At 41.7% G+C, this 27,426-nt stretch overlaps 1 protein-coding gene across 14 annotated transcripts in view; it reads left to right on the top strand.

Moving 5' to 3' along the window:
- Window positions 1–27,426, top strand: part of CALD1 (caldesmon 1) — a 236,498-nt gene that overhangs the window by 191,636 nt on the left and 17,436 nt on the right. For 8 of the 14 annotated variants that reach the window (XR_012155774.2, XM_073319335.2, XM_073319326.2 and 5 more), the window contains 6 exons: window positions 9,507–9,653; window positions 11,584–12,985; window positions 13,641–13,724; window positions 19,840–20,000; window positions 23,377–23,638; window positions 25,876–26,016. Coding sequence is in view for 13 of the 14 variants with exons in the window: in XM_073319335.2 (XP_073175436.1) it covers window positions 9,507–9,653; window positions 11,584–12,985; window positions 13,641–13,724; window positions 19,840–20,000; window positions 23,377–23,638; window positions 25,876–26,016 (2,197 nt within the window). In the remaining variant the exon portion in view is untranslated. The remainder of the gene's footprint in view (window positions 1–9,506; window positions 9,654–11,583; window positions 12,986–13,640; window positions 13,725–19,839; window positions 20,001–23,376; window positions 23,639–25,875; window positions 26,017–27,426) is intronic. The other 6 variants (XM_073319384.2, XM_073319429.2, XM_073319417.2 and 3 more) reach the window with 4 other exon arrangements.

Here is a 27,426-nt window from a genome sequence, read left to right as displayed (position 1 = left end):
GTGAAAAGGGTGCTGGATATGCCAAATTACCAGGAAAAACTGAGGCCCACATTTCAATGGAGGCCTCTGATTTTGGAAGGCAGGATCTATCCCAGGTGCTTAAGCATAGTTCTGAGCATACAATGCTTACCTACAAACATGTTCCTCCTTTTGCCTTTCTCCTGCTATTAGGCAGGAATGACTAGGTAACCACAAAGTAGCATTCTCGTTAATATGGAATCACTTTCCCCTGTGATCATTGGACTGCTGATCACTTTTTTATACATTGTGCCAAAATGTGAAACATTCTGCTTCCACTCTTTGCAGATTCCCTTAAACGGATGAATGAATCTATTCTTTCCTTAGTTAAGAGCAAGGGTTTAATGCACCACCACATCAAAGGGGAACAAACCTCAAAGAATGATAGATACAAGCTGATCTGTCAGAAGGAAATTTTCTTTCCCATACTTATCTTTTCTCTCACAGAAAAATGCAAGGGGCCAGATCCTCAACTGATATAAAGAGAGGAGCATCTGGCTTAGTATGAGCTTTCATTTATTGCTGTAGTATACCCTATTTAACATTGCCAGTGTTTCATATTGATGCCTAAAATCAGCAAAAATAGGAATCATGAGGAAAAGCAGGATATTCAGGATGCAAAGACTGAAAGAAAAATACTTAGGGCCAGATGCTGATTCCCTTACTCATATTGAAAACATATCTCTACTTAGTGAAAATAATGCCTTTAAAATCAGTGAGGCTACACAAAGTGAATAAGGACATCAGGAATAAGAAAAGCTGCAATTGTGCAGAAGACACAGGTGAGACCACTGTATGTAAAGGGCTGCCATGCTTTTCATTGCCCCTGGAGAGCTGCACTGATGGAATGCGTATGTAGTTAGCCCACCCAGAATATGTCCTCAAGGAAGATCTTTGAAATAGCTAAGAAACTGTTGACAAAAAGACCAAAAATACATGAGAAACAGCAGGGGTATTGGAGAAACAAAAAGGCAAAGTCTTGTCAATGGCAGGAAAATTCATAGTTTTAAAGGCCAGAAGTGTGTTCATTCACTTTGACCTCCTGTATATTACAGGGCATAATAGGAGCCCAAAAATTCAGGAAAGGCATCCAGTCTTAATATGAAGACAGCAAGGGATGGAGAATCCACTGTGATGTTGCACTCTATATGATTTCAGGAAAATATGCTAATGAGTGTGAATATAACGTAACTAGAATATGCTTCATGCAAAAGGTCTCTTGTAAGGTATCATTGCAAAGCTTATAATCTACTGAGTGTGGTCATCCTATTTGTATAAATGTATCACTCTTGTATCTGAAACTAGAAATATGAACTATAACTCTACGGTCCTATTGTAGTTATGCAAAGTGTGGGCCATTGCACATGCAAAGTGTAGTTATACAAAGTGGTGTTTTGGAATCTTGATGGCTCCCATCAACCAGGACAATTGACTGTGGATGGCTCTGTTTGCTTGCAGGCCTTCCTGTGAGTCAGGCTGGGAGGAATGAAGGCTTGGGGTTTCACAGGACATGTGACCATGTCACCTGGTACTGAAATCCATCTTAAACCTGGTGCTTTTCCATTTAGAAGGAGGGGTGGGGACCCAGAGAGACAAAAGATTCCCGCCTTGTGCAAAAGATTTGTAAGGGGGTGAAACAGAACAAAGGGGGCTGCAATCATAAGAAATCCCTTAGCTACCACCTGAGCTGGAACAAGGACTGTACCAGAGGAAAGAATTGTGCCCAGACTAGGACAGCATCCAGTCTGTGATAGAAGCTTATTGAAACATCTCTGAGGGAAGATTTTATCTGTATTCAGTTTTCTTACTGTATTAGGTTTAAACTTGTGTGTTTTATTTTATTTTGCTTGGTAATTCACTTTGTTCTGTCTGCTACTACTTGGAACCACTTAAATCCTACTTTTTGTATTTAATAAAATCACTTTTTACTTATTAATTAACCCAGAGTAGGTATTAATACCTGGACGGGGGAGGAGGGGCGGGGAAACAGCTGTGCATATCTCTCTATCAGTGTTATAGAGGGTGAGCAATTTATGAGTTTACCCTGTATACGCTTTTTACAGGGTAAAACAGATTTATTTAGGGTTTGGACACCATTGGGAGCTGGGCATCTGAGTGTTGGAGACAGGAACACTTCTTAAGCTGTTTTCAGTTAAGCCTGCAGTTTGTGGGACATAGTTCAGATCTGGGTCTGTGTTTGCAGCAGGCTAGCGTGTTTGGCTCAAACAAGGCAGGGTTCTGAAGTCCCAAGATGACAGGGAAAACGGGCTCAGAAGTAGTCTCAGCACATCAGTTGGCAGCCCCAAGGGGGTTTCTGTGATCCAGCCCGTCACATCCACCACTTCCCTTGATAGTTTGTTCCAATGGTTAATCATGTTCACTGTTGAAAATTTGTGCCTTATTTCTCATTTTAATTTGTCTGACTTTAGTGGCCCACCAATGGTTCTTTTTATTATTTTCTCTGCTAAATCCGATGTGAGAAACAAAATCCTGTGAGTCAAATTCAAAAGCATAAGACATAAAGATCTTATTATTAAGTACTAAAATTAATGCACATACAGATAATTATGCTGGCTAAGCCAGGATCCCTATAGTCATGATTCTGAGTTTCCACTATAACCTCCTGCTTTCACTTACACGTCTCTCTGAAACATTAACATTTCTATGCTAGGTCCATACACAAAGGTGAATCTTTTTTTTTAACAAGTTTGAGCAGAATCGTTGCAACTCTTTTTGAGTATGATGGAGTAAGAGGAAAAAATAGAATGTTTCTAGTAAAAAAAAAACGTTACCACACTTTTTAGGTAGGGCGTGAGCAAAACAGCTGAAGTTTGAAACATGAAACTTGACATAAATGTAACTCTCACTGGCAGCTTGTACTTTTGCTAGATTTGGGAAAAAATGGATTGTATTTGTTTATACTCATAGTTTTGAAGTTTGTCTGTCACAATACAAAGTATTTGCACAATAAAACATTAGAAACATATGCAGTAGTAACTATAAATTGACAGAATATCAACAATAACTAGGGTTGCCAACATTGTATGTAAAAATAAAGGACTTTTTTCTCAGCATTTCCTCCCCACCCCTTCTTGAGATATTATTAATTATTACAATAATAATTAATAAGCAGTACTCCACTACATTTGCCAGGGATATTTCTTGCTACTTTTTGCAGCATTCAGCAACTCCTGATCTTGTTGTACAGAGATGATAAAATAAGGGGTGTCTCCTGTAGTAAGGGACTGTTGGCAACCGTAACAATAACACAAAGGGAACTCCCCAACCTGTATAAAAACAGTTCCATCCTCACTCCACCCATCCCCTCAGGAAGAGCCTGAGTAAATAGACAGGCCTTTCAATGAGCACTAAAGGCTAACTAACTCAGCTCTGATGGACCCAGTTTGTGAGTTAAGGCTGGTGTCAAGGGTCTTCTACTGAAGTCCCTCCTCTGGCACCAGCCTCCAGCCGTACAGATCTACTGATCCACTCTCTTGGTGTTTAGATACTAACATTCTACATGCCTTAGAAATAAGCTATGCAGATAGCACACATACCAGTACAGTAATTGGATGTATACACCGTCTGATCTCATTCCCCCCGCTGGAACACACAGAGAGAAAGCAATCTCCAAGATGTGCAGGACCCAAACTATAAAACAGTTCAAGATAACAAAATTATAGCCATTTGTAAATAGCTTACTGGACATGTGCAATAGAAAATTTTATTAAGCCTACAGTCGTGCATGTTTGTGCAGCTGGTTCAGTGTGCATTGGTTGGTAGAGTGAGCATGCTATTTCCACCTGTGGCAGTATTTTCAAGGAGAAGAGAAAAAGGCTTACTAGTATATGGGGAGCATGCTGGAGGGAGGGAAGCTGGACCATTTACAAAAATTCAGAAACCTTGGGGCTGAGAGTTTTGTTTTGAAATTGTTTGCACCCCTCTGGCTCCCTGCACCTAGAATCTCTGCTCAGACCCACAGGTGTCTTTTTCATTCTCAGTTTCCCCTCTCTAGTGGAGTGGTGAGACCAGCTTAAGTTTGTCACTTCCCTGTCACATCTGGATTCCTTGGCAATCTCTGCAATTAAGACACCTATTTTCCTGCTTTTGCCAACCACTGAATGAGGTTTGTGACAAGTTGGGTTAGGCTATTGCTGATATTTATTAATATAGTTTAAATAATAACCCTGTAAGGATTTAGAACCATCAGGTTCAGCTTATAAATAATCAGTGGAACTACATGTTTTCATTGCAACCTTCTTCTGCCTCCCCTTCCATTCCCTGATGAATTCCCCACATTCCCTCCTCTTCTTTAATTGCATGTTGTATTAAATAAGCCCGTAAGTTCTTTTTAGGGCAGTGACCACATCTTCCTATGTTTGTACAATGCCTGCTACAGTGGGCCTCCCATTTTGATTGGGACATTTCAGTGCTACCATAATATAGATAAGTACAAGTAATAATAGTAATATAACATACGAGAGCTGGGCAACATTTTTTAAAGAAACTCTAAACCAGAAAGCCTGGGATGAGTTTGAGGTTTGAGCTGATTTGTGGTTCCAAGTGGCAACCAACTGAAGCCTGATTGTATTGAATGGTTATGGCACAAAAGCATTCTAACCTTGGCTGAGATTCCCATTCAGTATTTTAGCTTTATTCAAATCCCAAACTCAAAATAAAATGCAGAGGGTACAAAATCTTTATGAACCAAAACCTGAGAAAGTTTGTGGGAGCCTGTATAAACCAAAACCATGAGTTTCACACACAGCTGTAGTCTACAGATCTGTTATATAAAGTCTGATGATGACACCTTGGCTCTATTGAAGTCAATGGGAGTTTTGCTTTGACTTCAATGGGGCCAGGATTTCATCCCTGGAGGTTTAAAAATTATTCCACCTGTTCTGCAGTGACAAATGTCTGTTTTTGCAGGAACTCAGTGTTAATCAGTAGAATCCACATTGTAGAGTAGGAAATGTCCTGTGGGGCAAATGGAATTTTTGGTTTCCAGTATTCCACACACACCGTAATAAGGTATTATGATAGTAATAAGGTCTTATTACTAATGATTAACAAGAGAGCTACATTAACACACTTCAGGACTTTGACACAGCTGAATGATCACAGATTACAATTTATTTTCCATGTCATAAGCATAGAGAATGTAATCAAAGAAGCAGCCAACTTTCTGCTCTTTTCCTATCATCATGTGAATAAAGAGCTCGTCATCTTTGGTAGAGAGGCAGGAGGCAGTTTCCAGCCATCTTCCTTTCATCTGAATGTTTAATAAGATGTATCAGGTGTCAGAAAGTGTGGAGCACCTGTTGAATGCAAGCTGTCTTCTCACCTTAATATAGCAGAGTAGCTAACAGAATACAGAGACTTACCTGGAAAGAAACACTTATGCAGAACGTGACAAATGGATGCAAGGTTGGTTAAGTGCGGTTTTTGTGGATTCAGCATATCAAAACATCTCCCCAAGGGTGGATTATAGAGAAGTAACAAAGGTTATTATGGTTATCAAATAGCTCTTCCCAGATATGTAGAACTGAGGTCTGGGCCTCTTTATTTTGTTATTTACTATTTGCATTAAAAGTGTGCTAGATGATTGACAGCATAAATGCAAAGACAGGGTTTTCACCCTAAAGAGCTTCCAGTCTAATTTTAGATGTGATGCAACTAGTGAGAGGAACAAACAGTGTGGGAGAGAGAGTGATGAAGGACATGGGTTGCTGCAGTCACATCACATCAGTGAGTACGTAGTTACTCACATACAGTGGGTGCATGTATTGGTGGTTCCACTGGAGATGTTTATGTACTTTTAATGGTAAACTGCAGCGGAAGCCCGGGCTTGAGGCCAGGCTCAAGCCTAACCTCCCTTGCATCTACACTACAATTGCGTTAACCCAGGGTCCCACAGCTCTGCAGGGCTGGAGGGTCCAAGCTCGAGTTAAGCTATTGCTTTGCAGTCCAGACGCAGGCTCGCTTGACTTGGAATCAGCCAGAAGTATCCCACAATTTCATGGGGCGACTTCTTTAGTCTTCTCTATCCCGACAATCTGCAATCCACTCTACTGAAAACAGAAGCCACACACACACACCCCTTTGCCAACTGCAGCAGCTCAGGTCTGCGTTATCCCATTCTCTTCTGATCACCGATCTGCAAGCACACTCTCAGAGAGCGTCCTGAGTTTGCAATGGAGAACGAACCAATCAAACCTTTTACAAAGCGAGGTGCTTTCTGGTAATGTGCAAGGTGGGCAGTAAAGTTTTCCCACAGTGCACCATGATCCTAGGCCTAAAACGGCCACATTTCGGGGAGGGAGCACTTGGGACTCTGGGATATGGTTACTTTGACTTAGGTCGGTGCATTATAGTGTGGATGCCAGAGCCCTAGGTTCAAGCATAGGTTAGAAAAGTCTTAGCAAAGAGTTAAAATACAATGTAGACACACAAGCCCAGGGTTCCCTAACATGAGTCAGCTGACAGAAGTCTCACTAACCCTGGGCTTACATTGCAGTATAGACATACTCTTAGTTGCTTCTTCAGGCATGAGGGAGAAAGAGAGATATTAGGAGGGATTTGACTGAGGCAAGGTTGGTAGTATTTGTGAACTGAATACAGGGGCACTGGAACACTTTTGTATAGTGGGGGATGCTGAGAGCCATTGAGCCAAACTGTAAACCCTGTATATGATGGAAACGCTTCAAGCTTGGGGGTGCAGCAGCACCGCTAGTTCCAGTACCTATGGCTGAATATGGATGGCATTTCATGAATACAGAACAGTGTGGAAAAAGATATGAAAGAAGTAGGAGTGGGAGAAGGCGCTTTATAGTCAGATGAATAGATTGTCAAGCACACAAATGGCACTTAGGTGCCTTACTCCCATTGATTTCCCTATTGCCTAACTCTCTTTGAAGGTCAATGGGAGTTGAGCATCCAAGTTGAAAATCTATCCCATAAAGGATTCTGGAGATATTTTCTTAATACCAAGGTTATTGTTACCAATGCTAATTATATTGTGCCTACCTATTCCCTCCTGCATTTTCAACTGGAGGAGTTTTTCCTCCTATCTTAACTTTTGCACAGTGTGACTGGTTTGTAAAGGCTGCTGTGTTTTATTCCAGAAATAGTTGCATTTCTGAGGTGAGTGAAGTAGTCCATTGAGAAACAGCCTAGAAAGTAATTTGGGACATTTCTGGGTAAAATACGCTACAGAAAACTAAGATACTATTAGTAATTATTGCTATTGCATCTACTAATCAAATATTGAGGAAAAGTAATGAATTCACACACATGCCAACATAAAAGTTAATCTCTACGTGTAGTGTCTGATATCTGATAGTTGTATTGTTTTCATGCATGTACCTATATACTGTAGGCAAGCTATTCGGTATAACATATACACTAGGTGCAGTTAAAAGAGTTACTACCACTTTGAGGGATATTACCAGGGGGGTGGGGGAGTTTACTCATTATTTGTATTATAGGGGCCTAAAAACAGGAAACATAAGTTTTACCCTCATCTGACATATATAGCAGGTTAAGGATATTTTGTTTTCCTTTTTAACTTTTGGGCAGATTGGTGATTTTCAAAAAGGGCATACGGGGGTTTCTTCACTTTTCTGTGTATGAGCCTTCTGTTTGTGTATAGAGGGAAGAGTAAACAACTTCATCATCTTTTAGGGTCATGGTTTAGACATCCCACTAACAAGGTGTGGTGGAAATTGACTCACCCATGCTCATTGCCCAGCTGCCAGAGGCTAAACACAGAACTCCTTTGTCAAAGTATTGTCAGAGCCATAAGAGATGGTTCTCACAGCTGGAGTTCTGACAGGACTAAAAAGATACAAGGCTCCTTGCTGCCAGAGTCTTTCATTATTAAGTGGTCCTTCTGCAATCAGTTTATTCAGTGTATTTGCATCTCAGGGAGAGTCTGCCTCCAGGAACATAGTTAAGACCCCATTAGTTTGTTATTGCTTTCACTTGCTTTCCATTTTAGAACTAAATGAATAGTTGGTACCCCTTAAAATTAATGGCAAATGTCAATGGCTTTTTTTCTGTCTTCCCTGCCCCTTCTCTTCTGCTTTGAACTCTCCTTCCAACCTTGCCACAACACCCTTCATTTTCTGTGATGCGGACTTTCAATTAAAAGGAAAAGTTAAAAGCTCTTGTGGAGAGGGGGGCATGAATCATAGAATCATAGAAATGAAGGCTGGAAGGGACCTGAAGAGGTCATCTAGTCAAGTCCCTGTGCTGAGGTAGGACCAAATATGCCTAGACTATCCCTGACAGGTGTTTTGTCTAACTTCTTCTTAAAATCCTCCAGTGATGGGGATTCCACAACCTCCTTTGGGAGCCTGTTCCAGTGCTTAACCACCCTTATAGTTAGAAAGGGTTTCCTAATAGCTATCTTAAATCTCCCTTGCTGTAAACTTAGCAATTTATTTCTTGTCCTACCCTCAGTGGACATGGAGAACAATTGATCATCATTCTCTTTATAAGAGCCCTTCACATATTTGAAGACTTATCATGACTCCCCTCAGACTTCTATTCTCTAGACTAAACAAGCAAAGTGTTTCACATAGGAAAAAAAATCAAATCCACAACTACAAAATGGGAAATAACTGGCTGGGTGGCTGTACTGCTGAAAACGATCTTGGGGTTATAGTAGATGACAAATTGAACATGAGTCAACAATGTGATGCAGTTGCAAAAAAGGCTAATATCATGCTGGTGTGTAACAACAGGAGTGTCATATGTGGAACCCAGGAAATAACTGTCTCACTCTGCTTGGCACTGGTGAGGCCTCAGCTGCAATATTGGGTCCAGTTCTGGGTGCCACACTTTAGGAAGGATGTGGACAAATTACAGAGAGTCCAGAGGAGAACAACAAGCCTTTGCTGAGGCAAAGTGTTGGTAAGAGGGACATGGGGAGAAGCATGCACTGCTGCTATGCTTTCACAAAGAGTAAGACTGAGAGGAAGCTAACATATGCCAAAACAGATTAGGCCACTGGTTTAATCAGGGACAATATTCTGCTTCCAGCAGTGGCTAATTCATACTGTTTCTGAAGAAGTCATCCCTTCCTCCACCCACTCATTCTTCACAGCCTGTTGTGCAGTGATGGACGTAGGAGAAAAGATCCTTCCAGATCCTTGCAGGCAGTCAAATTACTTCACTTTTATTTTGCATCCCTTTCAGTCCGGATGAATTCCATTGCAGTAATCTTCTAGGGGAGATGAACACACTGGGCTTTCAGCCTTATGTCTACACTATGGTGGTCTGATCTGAAGCTGTGATGTCAAAGAGAGGAATAATTGAAAAAGCGAAGAAAAATTTTGGCATAAACTTCTGTATTTGAGAATGTCCCTTTAAATCACATGCTTAGCACTACTGAAGGTATCTTTAATGTTGCACAAATCATTCATAAAATATATGAATATATATGATCTTATCTTTATTAACCCCTTTCAAATGATGCATTGCAGACTAGCCTATCAAAGAAATGATGATGATGAGGAAGAAGCCGCCAGAGAACGCCGTCGACGGGCTCGACAGGAGAGGCTGCGGCAAAAGGAAGATGATGATCTAACAGGACAAGTGACAGAGAAACCAGAAGTTAATGCCCAGAACAAGTAAGCCTCTACACAGTTGGTTGTGTATAGATGAATTGGTGGAGTTTTCAGTCCAGGTAATCGATATATTTAGAGCATATACTTCAAGTTTTAGAAATTAAGATCCAGATTCTGCCGGTCTTACTCTGAATTAGACCTTACCCTGTGAGAAGTCCCCCTGGTGTCAAAGGAACTGCTTGGAGATGAAGGTACTACTCATTGTGAGCAAAGGTGGAAGAATTGAGCCCTAAGTATTTCTGTCATTCAAGAATATCTTTGTAAATAAATAAAATTCCAGCAAACCTACAATTATAATAAGACGTTTGTTCATAACCTTTTAAGGAATCATTAATATTCATTATGGCATCAAGCAGATAGGTCAAATCTAGACCTCAATCTGAAATTCACTTCCACTAGCTCCCATGCCTGGTAGATAGAACCCTACTTACTGAGCAGGGGAAAGTTGGGAAAATAGCTATGTTCTTGTTCATGGATGCTAACCGTTTTCCTGTACAAAGCAAAAACATCTGGAAAGGGAAAATTAATATAGAAGAAGAGCAATACCACAGCTGTTTGAACGGTTTCAGAGTAGCAGCCGTGTTAGTCTGTATTCACAAAAAGAAAAGAAGTACTTGTGGCACCTTAGAGACTAACCAGTTTATTTGAGCATAAGCTTTTGTGAGCTACAGCTCACTTCATCGGATGCATTCAGTGGGAAAAAAAATGTTTGAAGGAGCCTAGATCCCTCGGGGGACTGGCAATGGAATCCAGTACTGGTACCGATGGCAAGTCAATGGCATGTATGAAATTAGATTGGTAGACTCAGTCCACTTCCTGGTGGACCAGTGTCCGTATCACAATTGCTTTTTTCACTAATTGCTCCCCCACTTGCAGGCAGTCTCAGCAGAGGCCATTTGTACAGAACTGGGGCATAGGTGGGCATGCCTAGCTGTCACAGCTGGGCTCGTGGCCACCAGCCAAGGATGGCCACGAGGCGGAGTCAGTGAGCAGGGACCTGAGTAATCACTAGAGCTGGGATTGGTACGCAAGAGTCAGAGTCAGGCTGGGATGGGAGACCAGATGTAGTAGCAGGATGGAATCAGGAGGCAGAGTTAGGGTTAGGGTCAGGCTCAGGCTGGGGTCAGAGACTGGAGATCAGGAAGCAAGGTTCTGTCCTAAGTCACAGCTGACCAAAAATCCATGTTGTTGCCCAGATAATTTCCTGGGCCACCCTCCAGGGTTAAAAGTGTGCTTTGCCAATCAGAGGTCTGCAATGTGATGTCACTCTAGATAGTGCTCCTTGGATAGGGTGCTATATGCCTCCCAGTGGGAATGTGGCAATGTCAGCTGTCCCAGGCTCTGGGGACTTGGATTCTAATCCTTATACCATCACTGGAAAGAAACAGCCACCTTCCCATTAGTAGAGATGTTCCCATTGAAGTACTTGTGTGTTTTGCTTGAGTAAGGACCTCAGACTTTGGTCCTATATTAAGAGCTTTTAATTAATGAGACTTCATGTTAAGAGAAAGAGCTAGCAGCTTTATTGAACACATCAAGCCAAGATGAAGGTCTCCACAGAACAAACAAAACATTTCCAAATATTCCTCAGGGCTGTCTCTAATTCAGTTGTTCCAAGGCTCTAGGGACCAATCTAATGCCTACATATGTCAATGGAAAGTCTCCCATTGACTTCAATAGGTGTGGGATAGAGTCGCTACTCAGGAGCATGGAGGAAAAGCTTTCTCAGTCATCATTATTATGAAACACCAAATTCATAAAAGGCAGAAATGCCATAGTTATCCCTAGCATTGTTTTGGTAAATCTTTAAAGTATCTAACCTATCCCATTCTAGAGCCATGTGATAATTTTAATGTATTCTATTTCTGGAAAATAACTAAGCAAATGCTTTGTTATGGTACTTGATTAATGCAAAGGTGTCACTTCTGTACAGTGTGGCAGAAGAGGAGACCAAACGTTCTACAACAACACTAACAAACACTCAAGGGGAAGGGGAAGACGATGCTGCATTCTTGGAGAGACTGGCAAGAAGGGAGGAAAGACGCCAAAAGCGTCTCCAGGAAGCCCTGGACCGTCAAAAGGAGTTTGACCCAACAGTCACAGATGAGAGCTTGTCACTACCAAGTGGGAGAGAGATAAACAGTGTGGAAGAAAATGAGACCATGGGGAAAGAGGAAAAGACTGAAACCCGCAGAGGGCGTTACGAGATTGATGAAGCTGAAACTGTCACTACATCGTACCAGAGGAACAACTGGAGGCAAGATGAAGAAGAAGAAGAAGAAAAGAAAGAAGAAAAAGATAAGCAGGAGGTGCAGGAGGAAAAGCCAGAACAGAGAACCATAGAGGAAAATCAGGTAGAAGTAACAATAGAAAAGAAAACAATAGACAAAGAAGAGGGACCGGTGGTATTAGAAGTAAAAACCCTAGATGTCAATGCAGAGAAACACAAAGCAGAGAATGATACGAGTGTCCTACTGGTAGGGGAGCCTAGGGCAGGAGTGGAGGCCATAAATCTAGCTTTAGTTCTAGATCATGAGAAGCTTAGGAATGAAGACGAGGAAAAGACTGAGGAAGAAAAGAAGAGAGCAGAGGAAAGGGAAAGGCTTGAGGCAGAAGAGAGGGAGAGGGTTAAGGCAGAGGAACAAAAAAAAGTTGAAGAAGAAAGAGCGAGAATTGAAGCAGAAGAGAAAAGAGCAGCCCAGGAAAAAGAAAGGATTGAGGCAGAAGAGAGGGAGAGGATTCAGGCAGAACAGCAAAGGGCAGCTGAAGAAAGGGAGAGGGCAAAGGCAGAGGAGGAGAAGAGAGCAGCTGAAGAAAGGGAGAGGGTTAAGGCAGAGGAGGAGAAGAGAGCAGCTGAAGAAAGGGAGAGGGCTAAGGCAGAGGAGGAGAAGAGAGTAGCTGAAGAAAGGGAGAGGGCTAAGGCAGAGGAGAAGAAGAAAGCAGAAGAGAGGGAGAGGGCTAAGGCAGAGGAGAAGAAGAAAGCAGAAGAGAGGGAGAGGGCTAAGGTAGAGGAGAAGAAGAAAGCAGAAGAGAGGGAGAGGGCTAAGGCAGAGGAGAAGAAGAAAGCAGAAGAGAGGGAGAGGGCTAAGGCAGAGGAGAAGAAGAAAGCAGAAGAGAGGGAGAGGGCTAAGGCAGAGGAGAAGAAGAGAGCAGCTGAAGAAAAGGCTAAGCTAGAAGAGGAGAAATTAAAGGCAAAACAAAAGGTAGAAGAGAAAAAAATTGAAGACAAAAAAGTAGAAGATAAACAGGTAAAAGAGAAGAAAATAGAAGAAAAACAGGTAAAAGGGAAGAAGGTGCAAGAGGAAAAACCTCAAACAGTCTCCCTAAGAAAACAGGTACAGTAAACATTTTGCACCAAACGGATGATGCCTGTGATTTGTGAGAAATGTAATGCAAGAAAAAAAATTGGACTGGAATTTACTCACAATTCTGTCCTTGTGTTTAAACTACTAACTCTCTGTTCCATAAATATTTGATTTCCTTTTTACTAAAGCTTTTTGCTTCCACTTATCAATAATGCAATGCATGGCACACTTATGCTTCCCCACCCTGGCTCTGAGATCCTGCAAAGGAAAACCTTGCATGTCAAGATCTCTGCACAATTTAACGCTGCCTTTTCCTGTTGCTTTAAGCCTAGTGCAATAACGCCCGAGGGATGGAAAAGCACAATTCGACACAGGAGATATGTGGGCACCTGGGAAACTCTGTGTGAAGGGCGCTGACTGTAAGTGTATGTTGTTTGAAGCAAGCACGGCTGGGGGCGCTCTCTGCTGGGATAGGTGAACACAGTGGCACGGCAAGGGAGAAGTAAGCACAAAAGTCCAGAGTGGGTGTGGGAGCACAGTCCCTTGCGAGGGGAAGAGCAAGCACAGCTGCACACGGAGGAGATGTGGGCACGGCAGCACAAGACGGGTATGTGAGCACAGCTTTGGCAAATGGGAGGGGACAGGGCTTGTTGTCGAATGACATTTTCATCTTAAAAATAAAAAGGGGGAAGAAAAAGAGGTTAAAGTGGAAGCTAAAAAGGAAAAGTTACCAGACGAGAAACTTCAACCCACCTTCAAAAAACAGCAGGTAATTATGATCTACAAAAATTGATGCTATAAGGAAATGTTCAGGAATTTAAACAAATTCAGCATGGGCCCTTAGCGTAAAGGCCTGAATCAGCAAAACGCTTAAGCACATGCTTCACGTTAAGCAGGTGGATAGTCTCATTGACGTCAATAGGGATGGGACTATTCATGTGTTAAGCATATGGTTAAGTATTTTTCTAATTGGGGCCTTAGGACCAAATCTTGTTTGCCTTACGTAACACGAGTATCCCAGTGACTTCAGTGGGACTCACTCAAGTAAGTGATGCAAGCAAGATTTGGGCCCTGGAGATGGATTTTTCAGGATTGTTCCAACTAATCATCCTTCCCTGGTTTCCTCCACTTTACTACGAACTTTACTCTTGTGACTGAGACCTACTTTCATAATAATCATGGATGCTTCCAGGTCCCTTTGGCCACTTAACTGATCTAACTAATGATTTTTCTTCCCCCAAATAATCCAGTGCCTAATTATATAAACCTTGCAGACCCAAGATTCTTTTTTTGTTTTAAAGAGAAATTCTACAAAATTTACTGCATTGCATTTCTACTGTAAACACAGGAGCTGGTGCCATGGTGTTTTACTGTATGGTAAGTAAATAAGGTTGGGAACCATTTACTCCTCAGATTTGTAATTGGCAAACAGAGAGAGGTGCTTAGTATTTGTGCAGTGGACCTGCTTTTGGCACAATCCTGCAAGGTGCCGAGTGCCTCAACTTCCATTGACTTTAATAGAAAGTTGAGAGTGCTCAGGGCCGTGCAGGATTGTGCCCCTTTGGGCTCAAGCTCATCCATGTGGTATAAAGTAAGCTATAGCCCTGCTGGATGGATATTTAGTAAAGGTAGGATGACCTGCCTATGTATCTACTTGGAGAACCTGATGGCCAGATCTGCTGCTGCTGTAAATCAGTGCAGCAGGTTTGCACCTGCTGAGGATTTGACCCAATATCTTGGGGTGTAGGAAAGCAGCTAGTGGAACTCAGCATATTACAGGTGATTATTCCCACCCTGAGGATCAGGCCTGATAGCAAACGATGCTACAGACTTTTCTGGAGTGCAGTGTCCAGTTTCGGATACTTCAATTGAAGATGGACATAGGTGAGATTGAAAAGATCAAAGAGGGCAATGAAGAAGGTAGAAGAATGTTTATAATTCATATGAGGAGAGTTTGGTAAAATTAGGATAATTTAGCCTGCAAAGGAGAATAGTTAAAGGACTCTTCATGGAGATACTTACGATAGTGAAGGTTAAATTAAAAACTGAACAGTCACTCTGATTGCCTCACAAAACCGAGGAAAGATTTACTCAATGAAATGAGGGCAAGGTTGGGAGTGACCAAAAGATGTTACAAACTGATGACAGTTCATTAGAGTGAGTGAACAGAAATGATTCTCTGACTAGTTCCTAGAAGTTAGGAATCCACATCTTCAATGTCACTACTGTTGCTCCTAGCAACAATAGGCTTGGCTTGGCTTGGCTTGGCTGCTGGTAGTCACGGCGTCAAGGTCAAAGAATGCGTGTAAAGCAAATGCAAGGAAAATATTCCTTCACAACAAGGAGTCAGCCTGTGGAATTTACCACCACACAAAATCAGATCATACTGGAGATTCTTTTAAAAAGGGGCTGGATAAATATATGACCAATAATGTCAATTTCACTTGGCCTCGCTAGATTTTCATCCTGCACAGTGCTGAGTGCCCTCAATTCCCATTGAAGTTAGTCGGAGCTGAGGATGCCCTGCATCTCACAGGACCCCCATGAGTATAGACTGCAAGAGCGAACCCTTAAAGATAATGGCCAATATTCTCAGAAGGGATTAGAGATTTTGCATTCCTCAGTTTTTGGATGCTCAATTTAAGACACCTTTAAAGGGCTTCATTTTTGGAAAGTGCTAAACACCCACCTCCCAAAAGGTGTCTCAAGTTGGACACCCAAAATCATTAGTCCTTTTGAAAAATCTTGGCCATCGCTTTTTGGCTTAGGACAAGAATGATATTCTCACTACTGCAAGATGAGCAGCCTTTCAGTACACTCCTGCCATGACAGTGATACACAAAATTCAACAAAGCCTGTATTTTGACAAGTTATGTAGTTATTAATAGAGTTGCGAGACTGTAAGCCTGACTAGATCTGGGGGCGTTCTTCTCCTCTCTCTGTTACCTCAGATTTATGCCTGTGTACCTGTGTTACACCAGTGCACATCCACTTTAAGTGAGATCAGAATCTGGCCCTCACAGTGTAGGTTAAGCTCAATTTAGCAACCAAAAGTCTGGCTGCTTCTTTGAACTGTCCCAACATTTGGGTCTGCAAAACTGGTCTGGAAAGTTCATCAGAACAAGTTTTCTCATGACATGAGACTCCTGGTATGTCCTGCTTCTGGTTTGGCTAGACAGGCTGCAAAAGCAGCCTTTTCTCATGGTATAAAGGTATCTCTACTTTGATAGAGATGGGCCCCAAACCTAAACCTTAGAGTACCTCTACACTGCAGCTGGGCATGCACTTTCCAGCTTGGGTGGACAGAGACACAGTAGCTCTTCTTGAGCTAGTACACTAAAAATAGCAACGTAGCCAGCGGTAGCACAGCAGCTTGGGCACATACCCAAGGGGGTATGTGTGGGTTTCTACTCAGGTGGCTAGCCTGAGCTGCCACCCATGCTACCCTGCTATTTTTAGCACACTAGCCTGAGCAGAGCTAGTGGGTCTCTGTCTGCCCAAGCTGGGAATCCTGCTCCCAGCTGCCACCTAGAGATAGCTTTAGATGCCCACAGCTTTTTGGGGCATTCCAAAATTGAACCCAAATCAGGAACCAAAGTTTGCCATCTCTATAATTGACAGAACCAAAACTTTGAGGTGTTCAAACTCTGGGTGGAAATGTTGCATCTCAAGTTCTAATTTACATTCCTAGCAGGAACCTGGAGATGGAGAAATGGGCAAAAATAAAAATAGCCGAACAATTTACAAACCTCCAGAAAAATTTCAGTCACGTTCAATTTGATTTGAGGGTCAGGATCTGTGGGAGGAGATGGGCTGTGTTTTTTGAAGATACTACTGCAGGTCTGATCTAATTCCACTGGAATCAGTAGGAGCCTTTCCATTCCTTTCAGTGTGAGATATATTGATCCCTAATTCACTGAGATGTGTAAGCATACAAAAATGTTTACTTCTGTCACTTTTAGGGTGCACTGCTATGAAAGGGGCTGTTCTTGCTTCTGTTGAAGTCAATGGCTGTTCTGCCATTAAAATTAACAGGAGCAGGATTGGGCCCTAAACCCTTGAAGTGTTTCTCTGATAACCTATTTTATCTTCCTTTTCTTTTTAGTCAAAAAGCCCACTTGTGTTTATTATTTGTGTGTGTGTGTCCCTGCCCTCCCCCACCCCCTCACACACTTGGTAAGAAACCATAATCTTTTAAATCAAATCCTATTAGCCCATGAAAAGGGATTCCCTAGCCTATTAATTCTAAAAGCGTATTTTTTTACTATTAGTTTTCTTAGCAATTTCAGTTAAGATGTAAGATACACTACCTGCCCCAGCTGGGACTGCAGCTCAGGCAGCTGACATACTGGGTTTTTAATGAGATTTAGAAGGGACTTGATGAAAATCTCATAAAAGGAAATTCTGCCCTTTCAAAATCCCAACACAGAAGTCCTGGCATTTGAAATCCTGAAACAATCAACACCCCAGGTCTCTAAATCATTCAGAAAGGGATTGAGTAGTGCAGGGGATTGCTAATGAGAGCCAGAGCTTTTTTCTGTTATTACATCACTGGTTCAAATCTTGCCCAGATTGGGAGTGACCAAAAGACATTACAAGCTGATGACTGTTCATTAGAGTGAGTTAACAGAAATGATTGTCTCTGACTGGTTCCTAGAAGTTAGGAGTTCACATCTTCAAAGCCGCTACTGTTGCCCCTAGCAATAATAGGCTTGGCAGCTGCTAGTCACAGCATCAAGGCCAAAGAATCCGTGATCATGGAAAGGGAATTCCCCTCTTACCTATTAACGTGATTCCACTTGGTCGTAGCTGAGGGTATGTCTACTGCACAAAAAGGTGTGTTTTTAACTTGGGTTACCGAACTGGGGTTACAATAGCAGTGAAGACCCCATCAACTCAGCTTCTAACTCAGGTTAGCAGCTCAGGTTTAACCCCAGTCTCCACTATAGGCTCGAACTTGAGCTGCTAACCTGAGTTAACAGCGAAGATGCTGCAACTCGACTTTTAACTCGGGTTAGCAGCTGAAGTTAAAACCTATAGGGGAGCCTGGGGTTGACGTTGAGCTGCTATCGCAAGTTAAAAGCTGAGTTGCTGTGTCTTCACTGCTATTTTAACCGGGGTTAGCTAATCCAAATTCAGAATACACCATTTTTTTGCAGCGTGGACATACCTTGAGGCTCATTAGCAGGGCAGTATAGGGGAAGCGTGCATTGCTGCTGCCTATTCTAAGGACAGAGCAGTTTTCTCTCAGAATTGTATAGCCGGCATCTGTCACCAGAAGCAAATTCACGCAGAATGTATGAAAACTCATCCCCTCCCACCCACACACACTTGCAGTCCACACCACATGATAGCTGTCACTTGTGGTACTGGCATTGTATGAACAGCACTTAATGCCAGCTCCAGGCAGAACAGGTCTTAGGGGTTCAAGCTGCGCAGTCATGTCAGGTGCTTTGTAAGCGCTCCCCTTCCCCCCATGAGGCTCCTGCTTTTGAAAAGTGGGAGGGGATGCCTTGGAGGTTGGCTATTGAAAGGTGCATTGAGCGGAGGAAGGATAGAAATAGTGTAGTGGGCTTTTCCACTAGACGCAGCTTGGAGTACTTTTTTTAAAAAAAATCTGTCCTAGAATAGGATGATTTATTTTTCTCTTCAGATCAGATGGAAGGGCAATAGGATGCAGAGTAATATAGGTACAGCTTGCTAAAGGTTTTCAGACAATTCTCCAAATAAATGATATTCAGGCTGCCCACCAGAGCATTTCCCAAATATGGCAAAGCTAAAGGCAAAAAAGGAGATCTTCCTTGGGTTAACATTGGTATTTTCCTCCACTGCTATTGAAAGCTTGTTTTGGCTGCTGGTCTAGCTAATTTACTTAGTGGGAATAATTCTGTCCACAGAACAGAAGAACTGAAATCAATTGCCATATCCTGCACTTTCCATCAGCATCCAACCATGACTCAGCATGCTGGGGTCAGGCCATCAGTGGCGATAATAAATAATTTTCAGTCCAGAATTTTCTGGGTGGGGATTAGAGAGTGAAACTAGTGCATAATGATTCTGGATCTTAGTCAGACTTATGTCGGGCAAAGGCTTGTAGGGGAAGGGGGGGAATCTTGCCTTAATGTTTTCAGAGAAAACATCTGCTTCTTCATAGGCGTAAGAGCTTCACATCCAACAGTATCCTCCTCCACTAGTCACTGTTTAGACTGGGGTACAGGTGATGATAACCCCAGTTATACATTTATCAAAGCAAATATTGCTATGAAACATAATTTTTAACTACTTGACTATTGCAAACTTTACTTGTAATAGCTAGGTAGTATGCACCTGCTATGACACAGAAAGTCCTAGGTACATCCGTATAGCACATACCTCCTGTGCCGTTGACTGTATTGGCTACATCCTCATAGCATGCACTTGCTTTGTGCAAATCAATTTAAGATTATATTATTTCTATTGCAGTAGCGCCTAGGGCCCCAACCAGACAATCCCTGCCACAGAGAGCTCAGTCTATGATTTAGACAATACACAACAGGTGAATAAACAGACACATGAGCAGGAAGGGGATGGTGGGCAAGGTAGTGGTAGAGACTGACTTGATTGCATGAGAAGTAAGGATGCTTGAGATTTCCAAGGCCACAGCAGATTTGCACACAGTGTAGATGAATTCAGCTGCCTGCATATTTAACATAGATCAGAAGGCGAGGGTGGTTGCAGGCCACATTTTAGAACTTGACAACCTATTCCTGCCATACAACATTTGAAGACAGTTGCTCAGTTGCCCATTGATGGTGGAAAACTTGTTTTCCTTTTCAGTCATCCACAATGTCTAATTATGACTTTTTGTTTTGTTTTTGGTTGTACGCTTTCTAATATCTCCCAAGCAGATCAAAGACGACAAGGCTAATAAGGACAAAGCACCTAAGGAGGAGGTGAAGCCTATCTGGGATCGTAAGAAGGGATTTCCTGAACCAAAGCCACAGAATGGAGAGCGTTTCCAGGAACCTACTACTCATAAACTTAAACATACCGAGAATATTTTTAGGTAAGATACACATTAACACTAGATTTGTTTATATCAGAGTAGAGCTGTGGGACTTGTTGCCTTTTATGGGTCTCTGTTACCATACTTTTAGCTGTGTAGTACAAGACTTAAATTTCCAGCATCACTGAAGGTTGTAATATTCAGTGGCTCCTTAGAAATAAATTCAGGATCTCAAGCTATTTTATAGTGGACTGCTGCCCACCTCACTGTAGTGGGGAAATGAGAGACTCATAGCAGAGTAGTAAACAATAAGCAAACAACTAACCCCCTCTGTGGGGATCAGTCATTTGCTTTTACCATACTCCTGTCATCTACTAGGCATTTCTTAATGAACTTCATCTTTTCATAGTCTACATTAAGAGTCAAGAGTTGTGATTTTATACCCTAGTGGCACAGGTGCCTGACTCTGAGTGAGATAACCCATTGCCAATTACACACCTGCTTTTAATTACACCCTATATAACCAGCTAGGAGCAGCCTTGCCTCCTAGGATAGCTCTTTTAAGAGTTGATCTTTTGGTTGTTTGCTCTAGCAAGCCTTGAAGCTAATGATTTCTGCACAAAAGAGTGATTATTTGGTGGAGTGAAAACTACATCCAGCCACACTGTTCTGCCTTTTTAAGAAAGATCTTAATGTGGTTTAGCGAGATAAGAAAATAAAACTGTCTCTGAGGCTTCTGCTACAGTTGGAAATCTAAAGGTAACTGGTTTATGGGGAGAGATTTGGAAAGGCTCATCTCTGCTACAAAGTGGGGAAGCAAGGGGGAATAAAAGCAAAGAAGTGGAATAGACAAATAAGTTAGTAGTCTTCATTTATTTCTTCTAAATCTCTCCTTCCTGTTGCTACTGAAGTAGGTAAAGACTTTAAGCTCCCTAGTCAATTTTCTAAACAGTGGCAGATGGAATTTTTGTGCATCCTAGCATTCCCCTAATGGTTCCTATGGGGAAACAAACTTTTCAAAAGTAAAATAATTCAAAATCCTGTATAACTAGGTTGTCGTATAACATCGGGATGGAATAGCAGGACATGAGTCCTGTTAGTAATTGTTCTGTATACTCAGGTCAAATCACCACTAACATGAGTTCTGTTTCTAAAATATGTATATAACTTTTTTCACTTGCTTTATTTCTTGTTAGAGCTAAGGACTTATTTGAAAAACTTCAAATGGGGTTTCTACACTCTTTCCCCACCCCACCTTAGGAGGAAAAAAAGTTTGGTGTCTAGTCATAGGACTTTAGTTTGGGACTACCTGTAGTCTCATTGTCCATAAACAAGATAGTAGCAAGAGATTAAGAGACTCAAAAGATAAGTCTAAATGGCAATGATGAGAAATAAAACTTCTTAAGACCAACTGAGAAATCTGAGGCTAAAGAGAAATATTGTCTGTCCCACCTTTGTCTCTGTCACTGACAGAATATTTAGAAAGCTTTATCTTTGTGGTTTCCCTTTCCCACCTCCCCACTCTCATATGGGAGTGCAAAAATCCTAAGCATGATGTAATGCATTTTTCACATTGTTCTGTCATTTTGTCTCTCACAAACCATCTTATTTCTCCTTCTGTGTGAAGGCTAGCAGTTGGCTTCTTTTTCTTAGCACCAAATAGGCACTTCTGAAAGCTCTTCTTCAGTCTAGATTCTCAATTCTGATTTCTTGATTTTGGCAGCAAGGGGCTGAGATTCCCGGAATGTGCTGAAAGCAAAGAGGCTCAAGGAAAAAAATATGAAGAGGATAACTGCCAATTATTGTTCCCTACTAGAGAATATGCAGAAACAGCAGAGGAAGACCTCCATAGTGTATATTAATAAAAGAAGATAGAAATAGCTTGTGGATGTACATGATTAGGAGATAAAAAGTTCTTTTCAGTAAGAAAGACAAATGTCATTGTTTGGACAAAATATTCACCCACACCTTCCAAACAGTGAAGAAAAAATTGCTTAAGGCTAAATTCTACTCTCAACTATACCACTACAAACCTGGAATAAGTCTACTGACTTCAGTGAAGTTACTCTGTATTTTCCCTGAAGTAACTGAAGACAGAAACTGATCCATATTGCTGAGGGAAACCTTAACTGTTGTACTGTTGGCTCTTCTGGCATTTAATTGTGCAACACTGTGCTTTCAATGCTATAGTGTTTAGGATCTCCTTTTTCTTGGGTGTAGAACAAGGAAGAAAATAAAAACAATATAAATGCCTACTTGCCATTTTTCATGTAAGTGTGATGCTGATACCTCAAGTGTTGACCCCTTTTTCTGGTGTATTAATAAATACACTTCAAGGAACAAGCGCGTAAACACTGATGTGGTAATTACATATATAGGTTGTGCTACTTGACACTCCCACAAAAACATGTACCTCTTGTGGGCAGTATGAATGTACTGTTTTTTAAAATGTCTTTGATTATAAGACCTGGTTGGAAAATATCTGGTTTTGATTTGTTTGGGGTTTCCCCCCCCCCGGTTGGAAAAATTCAATGAAAAATCTAGTTTTGGGTTTATGAAAAATCAAAAACTCTCACAGAAAACTTTAACCAAGTTTTTGATCAGACCTGATATATATGCAAGTTAGCAAGAGTGCAAGATAACAAGTGGTATTACATTATTGAAGCATCTTGTGTTGAAAATATTGATGGAATAATAAGAATATTCCTTCGTACCCCTGGTAAACTGAAGACTAATGCCCTAGCAACGGGCTTTAGCTCTCTTTAAAGAGATTTGTCAAACACTTTATATAATCCCTTAGGGAAGACATTTGTCTGAGAAATCCAAAGGATCATTTGTCTTTTATTACACAGAATATAGTGTGTTGTTTCACTTCTCTCCGCCTTAAATATTTATTTATTGCTTTTCATTGGATCCCTGAATTGTTTTATGCATAAATTAATCAAGTAGTATGCTTTTAGAAGCTGGAACATATCTCTGTAGGTAATATTCTCAGTTACATGGTACAAATATGTAAGGATAAGTGTGTATATACTATGGAGTTGGGACTAAAATAAAATGGATCTTGAATTAAAAAAAAAAGACATGAAAATTTCAAGTTCATGAGTTCAGATATCTCTAGAAAGGGGGTGAGACACATTTGTCGTAGGTTCTGAGGCAATATGATACAAAAACTATGCTTCCAAGCATGTGGGACCCTTTGGTCCCCCACTGTCAGGGGAAGGCAGAGAGATGCCTCTGGGCTCCCCAGCCTACTTCAGCCCCTGATGAAACCTGCTGAGGGTAGTACACGCTCTGTGAGGAACAAAAGATCTTGTCAAGAGGTGTTTGTGTGTGTCAGGTTCTTATGTTGCTGCCTAGTTGAGTCGTAACGGGTGATCCAAAGTGGCAAAGGAAAACCTATGGCATCTTAACCTGCTTCTCAATTCATTCGCAGCCGCTCCGGCATGAAAGCAACTACAAATGCTGAGGATGGTAAGCCAGTGTCCCAGGCTGAAGCCGGCAAACGACTAGAGGAACTGCGCCGTCGCCGAGGTGAAAATGAAAGCGAGGAGTTTGAGAAGTTGAAGGAGAAGCAACAGGAGGCGGCCGTGGAGCTGGAGGAACTGAAGAAAAAGCGTGAGGAGCGTCGGAAGATCCTTGAGGAAGAGGAACAGAGGAGGAAGCAGGAGGAGGCTGAGAGAAAAGCCAGAGAAGAGGTAATGGTGTAGTAATAACACCGTGAGATCCAAAGTTAGACTCTGTTCTGCTTCACTTGCTCCTATTGGTCTTTCATTGCATGATCACACAATGCTGTGCAGTGAGGCATACTCTTGGGCAAATAATCAATGGGACTGCACAAAGAGAGAGCCTCTGCTTAACCTGAGTATAGGTGGCATTTTAGGCCCTGGGATAGTACCTCGGGCCCAGATCCTCAAAGGTATTTAGTCTTCTATCTTACATTGAAAACAATGGGAATTAAAGGCCAAAATACCTTTGAGGATCTGGGTTTCAATATCTAAGGCAATGTTGTGTGAAAGGAAAAGTAAAACCAAAACAAAGCCTAATGTCTGCAGACTTGGAAGGGCCAACACTAGACTATTTTATTCCTGGATCTGCTACTGTTAACAGACTGTGTTACCTTGGGCATGTGGCTTTACTTCTCTTTGCCCTTGCTTCCTCTCCCACCCTTTTCCTGTGTCATCTATTTAGACTGTAACCTCATCAGGGCAGGGATTGGCTTTTGCTATGTGATTGCACCTAGTGCAGTGTTGCCCCAGTTTAAGTTGGGAACTCTAGGTGCTACAATACAAATACTTAACAGATAAAGATCTTTCAATTTTCTCAGTCAGATTCCTCCTTTTGGGGGCCCTACCACCATTCCACTACGTTTTTCTTCTCTGCTACCCACTAAGGTTGACAGAGGCTACAAAACTGGGTCTTTCATCACCCATTTGTACAATGATGTGCAGTGGCACATGCTAATGGACAAAAAAGCTGCACTGTTTCTGAAACCTTCAATCTCAGCTGGAAGTACACAGTATTTGGTGTGACATGATCTAATCCTGACACACAAGGAGATAGCGCCAACGGGTGACATTCTAGTCCCATGCAAGCCAGTGGCAAAACTCATCACACAAGTGGGACCAGAATTTCATCTGTAGTTGTCTTGAGAATCTTAACTCTGATTTTCTTATTTCCCATGCATACAAAATATCAGGTGCAATGTTGCAGGAACATAGGCTTTTGTTTGTTGTGGGTGTCTTTTTTTTTTTTTTGGCACACATCTTAAATTACAGAAATCTTGTTACTAACGCAGATGTTTGTTTGCTGCAAATGGGATTAAATGCCTGTGTTATGATGGACTGACTCTCATTAGAAATCTTTGCCTCATTTAAAATTTAATACCAAAAAATACATCTGTTTGCCTGTTTCTTCTGCCAAGTGAATCTCCTTAAACTGGATGTTCAGATCTCTAGCACAGAAGTTAAGGATCTAAATTACACAAAAAATAAACTTGGATATTGGGGACTAATAATTATACTACTTAGCACTTATAGTGAAAGGGCCCAATCCTGGAACATGCTGAGCTCCCCACTTTCCCATAAAAGAACTCTGTGGGAGCGAAGGTCACTCAACATTTTGCAGTATCAGAACAGGCCTTGCTTAATAGGGCTAAGAGTGACTGCCCTTTAGTTCAACTGATGTCTTACAAAATAAAAACCCACACTACCTCTGCAAGAGTAATAGCCCTTCTTAGGCTGTATGTGGTGCTTTTCGTCTTCAGCTCATTAGGCATATATTAATCTCCACCACCCACATGAGGTAGCTAAGTATTAATATCTGTGTCACAGTTCCTGATCTATAAAGAGGAGAAGTGACTTGCATGAGGCTAAAGGAGGATTCAGTCTTGGAGGTGGGATGGGACCTTTGGGTTCTTGGGTCTGTTCTCAGGCAACTAGGAAGATCCGCTCTTTGGAATTTATTCCCTTGAAAACATTCTACCATCAATATCCTGACTTAGAGCCATGTTAAGTGTGGCTTTCAATAACATTTTAAAAATCAAGTGTAACAGTCTTAAAAGTTAACATTCAACTTCTTAAGTCCCAGTCCTTTAATGAAAGACCACATTTTTCATAATGTACTACTGTCTCTCATTACACTTTGAGACAGTGGGCCATGACAGTACACTTTGTTAAGGAGGAAATGTCTTTGGGGGCAGGGGGAAATTATGATCGTATAGATTAACACACCCACTTGATTCTATGGTTGCCTAGTGCACCACAAATACATTATAAATAGCTAGAACTAAAATGGGTCACTGAATTTTCTGGCTGGTGTAAGGATTTGTGTTCTCCACGAATCCTGTATATTTCTCCAGGAGTTTAAGGGATCTGAGGTTGATGTGGTCTCGTGAAGGAAACAAATGACTAGCTAGGTGCTCATACTGTCTTAGGAGGAGAAGAGGAGGCTGAAAGAAGACATCGAGAGGAGAAGGGCTGAAGCTGCTGAAAAACGTCAGAAGATGCCAGAAGACGGTTTGTCAGATGACAAGAAGCCGTTTAAGTGTTTCACTCCCAAGGGTTCATCTCTCAAGGTAACTTCTGCACTAAGTCTAAGTCTATGAATGAGAATAGAATAGGGACTCAAGCTAAAATCACGTATACAAACACCCCCAAATTTTGGGAACACTTCAAATCTGAACAAGGATCCCAATCTGAATTTTGCAAATGGAGCTTAGCCAAAACTGTGGATCCAAAGACCTTCAAACCTTGTAATGTTTGAAATCCAGGTCAAAGATTTTGCAGTATGAGCCCGACTGTATGTATATTGCCTAGAATGCAGGGTACCCATTGTCCTTAATAATCAGGATGTCCAAAAAGAGGCCTTTCTGATATCCTCAGGAGGATATCACTTTGGAAAACATTAGTGTTCTCAGTGTCAAACTAATATTTTCACACTTCAGTGATGATGTGTGTTAGAGAAACTGGAGAGGAATCAGAAATGGACTCTTCTGTTCTACATCCTCAGTTCTCTTCCTCCCTAGCATTTAAGAAGAACACATGGCCACAGAGGACTCATCTCATCTACATCCTTATACTGTGTATTAAATCTATTTACCAGTGGGTGAAACTCTCCCCAGAACAGAGGACTACCATAAATCCAATCCACCACATAAGCCCCAACTACAAATTGCTGGGCTCAATAACGTAGGTTTTTGTAGCAGGAAAGAATAACTTCTTCTGCAGCAGGAATTACAGGATGGCTCTCTCTGTGGCTTGTGTTATGCGGGAGGTCAAACTAGATGACCACAGTGGTTCCTTCAGGCCTTAAAATATATGGTGAATCCTGACCTCCCACTGAAATCAATGGGAATGTTGCCATTGACTTCAGTGGAGGCAGGTATTCATCCTATGAACTTGTACTGCCCTTTACACAAGGAAGGAGTAAACTCACAGGGTTATGATATGCCTCAGATCCTCAGCAGCATTTCCGTTGAGAGCAATGGTGGCAGCGGGGCCCCTGCAGCTCTCAGCTGCTGTGGGTGGTGGGTGCTGCTCCTCCAGCAGGGTTTGGGCTCTAATGCCCCAACTTGGGCTTCCATCAGCCCCTCCCACCCAAAGTCAGACAGGTCACAGGCTTCCATGAATTTTTGTTTATTACCTGCAACCTGTCAGTGACCTTTACTAAAAATAACAGTGACACAATCTTAAACTTAACTATAAGTTACTAAAGAGTTTATCAGTAGTTATGGCACTAGCTGCTTCTTTCTAAGCCTCCAGCTGCTAGAAATCAAGACCATTGTGCATGTTCCTTCTGTTTGAACTTTTTCTTCTTCCTGTGCACGTTAAGATGTCTGGTTGATTTTTATGAAATGCATTTTAGGTTTCTAGCTGACAAATGCCATGACTGATTTCTTTCTCTCGGTTGGAGAGAGAGTTGAAAATAGTGGAGAAATGTTTAATAGAGTTAGATGCAGCTTTTAGTCTTCACAAAGCTTTTCTGG

Source organism: Lepidochelys kempii, chromosome 1, assembly GCF_965140285.1.
Source record: "Lepidochelys kempii isolate rLepKem1 chromosome 1, rLepKem1.hap1, whole genome shotgun sequence".
NCBI lineage: Eukaryota > Metazoa > Chordata > Testudines > Cheloniidae > Lepidochelys > Lepidochelys kempii.
The sequence above is the reverse complement of the archived record's forward strand: the minus strand, read 5'-3'. Positions and strand labels throughout refer to the sequence as shown.